This window comes from Emydura macquarii, unplaced genomic scaffold, assembly GCF_026122565.2.
Source record: "Emydura macquarii macquarii isolate MOO-44397 ecotype Brisbane River unplaced genomic scaffold, CSIRO-AGI_Emac_v2 contig_1946, whole genome shotgun sequence".
In the NCBI taxonomy this organism is placed as follows: domain Eukaryota; kingdom Metazoa; phylum Chordata; order Testudines; family Chelidae; genus Emydura; species Emydura macquarii.
In genome coordinates this window covers 314436-320724 of record NW_027132083.1, presented here as the reverse complement: position 1 = coordinate 320724, position 6289 = coordinate 314436, and the positions used below count along the sequence as shown (strand labels likewise).

Here is a 6289-nt window from a genome sequence, read left to right as displayed (position 1 = left end):
GATCAATAAGGTTTAATGTGCTAGATTTTCTATAAATATACTAGTTAGATACACAGTCAAAAATTAACCCAATATATCACACTCACTAAGCCTGGAGAGCTAAGCAGTTACTCAGAACACTATATTCAGGAACGGCTTTCTTCAGGGGCCCCTCCAGGGAGTCAGTGGATCCTCAGGTGTTGATGGAGCGCCCCCTTTTGTCTTAGTGGTGACTTCTTACACCTTTCCATAAACAACCTTCACCTAATTATCTTTCTCTCATTATCATATATGCTAATTACCTTCATTGCGTTTCCACCCTTAATTACATTCCATTCTCACCATGATAATTGGGGTTGTCAAAACAATGTCTGGTGATAGGAGGGGCACCCCAGATGTTCAAGGATAACTTGTCATTCCCATCACCGTTATCTATGTGCAGCTGCAAGCATACAGTATCTGTATTCTGTCTTATTATGTGCCATGCTATGCAGAAACTGAGACATCTATAAGGTTACAGAGTAGTCCTATTCATCTCTGCCAGCTGGAAGATGTCATGTTACAGGGGTCATAATAGCCAAGCAAGCAACTGAAGCTACGCTAGGCCTGTAGGACAGTGGTCAAGCATCTCAGATTGTGCTGAGCCTCCAACAGTGTATACCAAAGTGACCACCTCTCACAGAGGGGGTTCTGCTGGCACCAACCTCCCTTTGAAAGGAGAGGTCCATTCAAGAATCTCCAATGCTCTATCTGTCTTACAGGTTCTTGCTTTGCTGCCATCCGCATGCCTGGAACAGTGGCAGTATCAGGGTTTGTCTACACCTTGAGCAATAGCCTCATGGTAGCATGTCTCTGAGCCCTGGTCAACAGCAGGATATAGACCCTAGACTTCAGAAAAGCAGACTTTGACTCCCTCAGGGAGCTGATGGGCAGGATCCTGTGGGAGGCAAAGATGAGGGGGAAAGAAGTCCAAGAGAGTAGACTGTAATTTAAAGAAATCTTATTGAGGGTGCAGGAACAAACCATCCTGTTATGCAGAAAGAATAGCAAATATGGCAGGCAAACAGTTTGGCTTAACAGAGAAATCTTCAGTGAGCTTAAACACAAAAAGAAAGCTTACAAGAAGTGGAAGCTTGGACACATGACTAGGAAAGGATATAAAATACTGCTCGAGCATGCTGGAGTGAAATCAGGAAGGCCAAAGCACAACTGGAGCTGCAGCTACAAGGGACGTGAAAGGGAACAAGAAGGGTTTCTATAGGTATTTTAGGAAGAAGAAGGTGGTCAGGGAAAGTGTGGGCCTCTTCCAGAATGGGGGAGGCCACCTAGTGACAGATGATGTGGAAAAAGCTGAAGTGCTTGATGCTTTTTTTGACTCTGTCTTTACAGAGAAAGTCAACTCCCAGACCACAGCACTGGGCGGCACAGAATGGAGGTGGAGGGGAGGTGAGCAGCCCTCAGTGCTGGAAGAAGAGGTTCAGGACTATTTAGAAAGGCTGAACATGCTCAAATCCATGGGGCCGGATGCAATGCATGCGAGGGTGCTGAGGGAGTTGGCTGATGTGATTGCAGAACTATTGAAAACTCGTGCTATTGAAAACAGAACTATTGAAAACTAAAGCTGACGGCATGGCTGCAATGGGTGAGTGGGTCTGCCTAGACTGAGGTTCAAGGGGTTCTTCTGGATAAAAGAAGCCGTATGTATGTAAGATGTAATTATAAATCTCTTTACCAAACCAACTTCCATTCATATTCAAGCTCAAGCGGAGCCCTAAACACACAGGATGACGTCGTGCACGTTGTGCCTGCACTTTTACACCTGCTTAATTCAGGTATGTCAATCCCCTGGTGCAGATGTCTTTTGGGGAGGATTTGCACACTTTTTAGTGGACATGTGCAACATGGTCCACAGTTGCATGGGCTCAGTTGAGGCTTTGACCCAAACATTTTCATGTAGATGTAGAGGCTAACAGCCACACAGGAGGAAAGAAAGACATGCGTTAATCTACAATCATCTCTTGCTGTGACTCCCTAGGCTCCACCACAAATGTACCACTATAATGACCCAAGTCTCTGAACTCCCATCAGGGGAATAAAGTCACCAAGGTATTACTAGAAGGTATAAATACTCTCACCCAGTTGATCCTGGCTGAGTGGAGAGTCGTGCAGTTTGTGGATGACTGCAGCATTCGCTGAGAGTGAGGAAGACCCAGAGTTCAGGTGAGCTGGGGTAGTTTGTGGTCAAGTTAATTAAGGATCTTTCTAAAATGGAAATTTTTCAAGCAAATGGAGCGATTTGGGCCAAATATGCTACCAGATGTACTGGTGTAAAACCAGAATGATTGTGGATTTACACCCGTATAAGTGAGAGCAGAGTGAGGTTGGTCATTTAGAAGTGAAATATTTCATCCCATCAAAACCAGAAAACAAATCTGTACCAAGAAACCGTTGAGTATTCAAAAAATCAGGGTGTTAGAGTTACACACCCAGCCTTAGTTCTCTCCCCTTGTGCAAATACTTTGTGACAGGCTCTTTGTGCTGTATCTGTGTTATCGAGGGAGGTTTCAGTCTGGGGAAATCTATGTTGGGGGTCTCATACTGCCACTAGTGAAATTTTCTGTTGATGATACAAGCCTGGGGCTATTCAACAATCTCATCAGTGATTTGGAAGTAAATCTAAAATCTGTGCTGACAATCTTTGGTGATGACCCAGAGATTGGCAGATTGGCAAATAATCATTAGGACAGGGCAGTCCTCAATCGTTTGTTCAACTGGCCTAACTTGAACAATGTGCAGCTGATTACAACTAAACGTAAAGTCACACATCTCGGACTCTAGAATGTAGATCACAGTTACAGGATGGGGGACATTGTTTTAGAAAGCACTGACTGAAAAATGAATTTGGGCTCGTGATGTGAACTGAAATGTACATGAGGTCTCGGTGGAGGTGAAGAGAGCAAATGCCTTCCTGCAAGGTATAAGTGGGAGACTATCGAGCTGAAATATAGAGGTGTCTGGCTGGGAGTGACCATTACTGCACATTGATTCTAGGTCCAGTGTCCGCATTTTAGAAAGGGAAAAGAGATTTAAGAATTATTTCTCACCTGAAAAATGAGACTGATAGCCAGAGACTAAAGACATCAATCAATTTAGTTTATCCAAGGGGAGGCGAAAGGTGATTTGATCACAGTCTTGAAGTTCAAAGATGGGAAGAGATTTCTGACTTAAGAAAGTTCTTTAATGTGGCAGACAAAGGCAGAATGAAATCCAATGCTTGGGAGCTGAGACTGGACAAATTCAGATCAGAAACAAGGCGCACGTTCCTAGAACAAAACAAACTAACTCTTGGAACAACCTGTCTAGGGATGTGGCTGGATCAGCATCACTTGAAGTCTTTAAATGAAGATTAGATGCCTTACTCAGGGATGGGCTTTAGCACAAAGTTATGGGGTTGATGGAGAAATCAGTTGGTGAAATTCTGTGGCCTGTGCCATTCAGAAGGCCTTATTAGATGATTGTAATGGTCCCTTCTTGCCTTAACGTCTATGAATCTATAATTATTTGATCCCAATATTTTCCCAGTTAAAGAAATCTTAGCTAGATCTGGGTTGCAGAATCTTATAGTATTTTCTCCTCTTTCATCCTGGAAATGAGGGTACGTCTACAGACCCTGCATGCCCAGCTAGCACATGTGTCAATAGCACTGTAGATGATGAGGTGCTGCTTAGGTGAGTACAGTACAGGCATGCCAGAACTTTAAGGTGTACACCCTACATAGCCTTCTGCACACCCAAGCAGATGCCATTTCTACTATTTAATGTGTTGCTGCATCCCTGTTGCAGAACCTTTACCTATTACAGCACACGGCTCCAGGTTGTTTAGCTTCCAGCAATAATTTAATGATACCAACAGTGCTGTGATCAGCTGCTTCCGGGGGCGGGAGGCCTTGTGTTTTGGAACTCCCCCCGTTTTAGGCCCAAAATGTGTCGAGCATCAGGGAATGCGGCCAATCCCATCTCTTTTCCTGCCCCCTCTCCAGTGTAACCATTAGCAAATTTTCTAAAGGAAACACTTGGAGAAAAAGGCCGAATCCAAACTTTGCTGATGTCAAAGAATTATTTCCACACACTTTCACAACTTTGGATTAGATTCATCCCTGACATGGGCAGAGGCTCCTGATGGACTCAACGGAGGTGCATCCCCTTCTTCCAGAGCTGACTGTCCCCTACTATGTATCTAACTTACAGGATCTGTTCATTCCATGTGTTGTGTTTTATTGAAAGGAAAGACACTGCTGTAAGACTTGCAAATGAAGTCACGACAAGACAACCAGTCAGGTTCCAGCAGCGCAGGCTCTGATCCGTCAGTGTTCTTCCTGACTGGCATCCCGGGACTGGAAGCCATTCACCTCTGGATCTCTATCCCCTTCTGCTCAGTGTTCGCTGTGGCCCTTCTAGGAAACTGCACCATCTTGTATGTTATGAAGACAGAGCCCTCCCTCCACAAGCCCATGTACTATTTCCTCGCCATGCTGGCTGTCATCGACCTGGTCATATCCGCAACCACTATGCCGAAATCACTGAGCATCTTCTGGTTCAATTCCAGGGAGATCAGCTTTACTGCCTGCCTGGTGCAGATGTTTTTCCTTCACTCATTCTTCGACATAGAGTCTGGTGTGCTGGTGGCCATGGCCTATGACAGGTATGTGGCCATTTGCAACCCCCTGAGGTATGCTACCGTCCTGACTAATTCAGTGATAGCAAAGATCGGGCTGCTGGCTTTGGCCCGGGGTGTTCTCCTTGTGATCCCTGTGCCATTCTTCCTCAGGAGGCTGCCCTTCTGCCAGTCCCACATCATCTCCCATTGCTTCTGCGAACACATGGCAGTGGTGAAGCTGGCCTGTGCCGACACCAGGTTCAATAACATCTATGGGATCGTCACAACTTTCACCATCGTGGGGCTGGATCTGATGTTTATCGCCCTGTCGTATTCCAGGATCCTAAGGAGTGTCTTAAGGGTGGCCTCCAAGCAAGAACAGCTGAAGGCTTTTGGCACTTGTGTTTCCCACCTTTGTGCCATCTTAATTTTTTACACCCCACTGGTTCTCTCCTCAAGTATTTACAGGTTTGGTCACCAAGTTGCCCCTCACATACACATCCTGTTGGCCAATTTCTACCTCCTATTCCCTCCCATGATGAACCCCATCATGTACGGGGTGAAAACTAAACAGATTCGCATCAGAGTGCATCTCCTGTTCCGAGGGAAAAGGTTCTAGGCTGTCATTGTGTGTAGTCTCATACTGGGTAACCCATCATGTGTGTCCCCACCCCTCTAAACATGTCAGCAGAGTGAGTGCGGAGTGTTCCTTTCTGCAGCATCTTGCATCCTCGATAGTTTTTAACATTTGGGCATGATAGATTTGGAACTCACTCTCTTTTGTACAGGGTGCAGCATACAATCCCGGGGCTCGCCCCAAGCTATACTGGCCAACATGGAAGTTTTACTTGGCTGTGGTCCTTCCTCATTTGTCCATCACTAGCAAGAGGGCTAGACTTGCATGCTCCTAGTACTGAGGAGATGAAGTGATTTGCTTAACGTCACCCAGCAGTCCAATGACTGAGCAAAGAACTCATCCCAGGTCTCTGGCATCCCAGTCCAGTGCACTATCCACTAAGCCCTGCTGCCTACATGACAATGAGATTATTATCATTTTAATTAGATGAATTCGTGGCTAGCAATGCATATGACATGGTGTTTTTGTAGTACCAGTTCCCTACCAAATTTGGAGGATTAGGCCAAAAGAAATCTGATGAGGTTCAACAAGGACAAGTGCAGAGTCCTGCACTTTGGACAGAAGAATCCCATGCACAGTTACAGACTGGGGACTGATGAGGTAGGCAGGAGTTCTGTAGAAAAGGACCTGGGAGTTACACTGGATAAGAAGTTGGATATGAGTCAGCAGTGTGCCCTAGTTGCCAAGAAGGCTAATAGCATAATGGACTGCATTAGCAGGAGCATTGCCAGCAGATTGCGGGAAGTGATTATTCCCCTTTTACTCAGCATTGGTGAGGCCGCATTTGGAGTATTGTGTCCAGTTTTGGGCCCCCCACTACAAAAAGGATGTGGACAAGTTAGAGAGAGTCCAGCAGAGGGCAACAAAAATGATTAGGGGGCTGGAGCACAGGACTTATGAGGAGAGGCTGAGGGAACTGGGCTTGTTTAGTCTGCAAAAGAGAAGAGTGAGGGGGGATTTGATAGCGGCCTTTAACTACCTGAAAGTGGGTTCCAGGGAGGATGGAGCTAGGCTGTT

General features: G+C 45.7%; 1 protein-coding gene across 1 annotated transcript; it reads left to right on the top strand.

The window, feature by feature from the left end:
• Positions 1 to 4288: 4288 nt before the first annotated feature.
• LOC137159851 (olfactory receptor 52K1-like) lies at positions 4289 to 5254 on the top strand. The gene has a single exon (XM_067558310.1). The coding sequence runs from the start codon at positions 4289 to 4291 to the stop codon at positions 5252 to 5254; it is 966 nt and encodes a 321-aa protein (XP_067414411.1).
• Positions 5255 to 6289: the final 1035 nt, after the last annotated feature.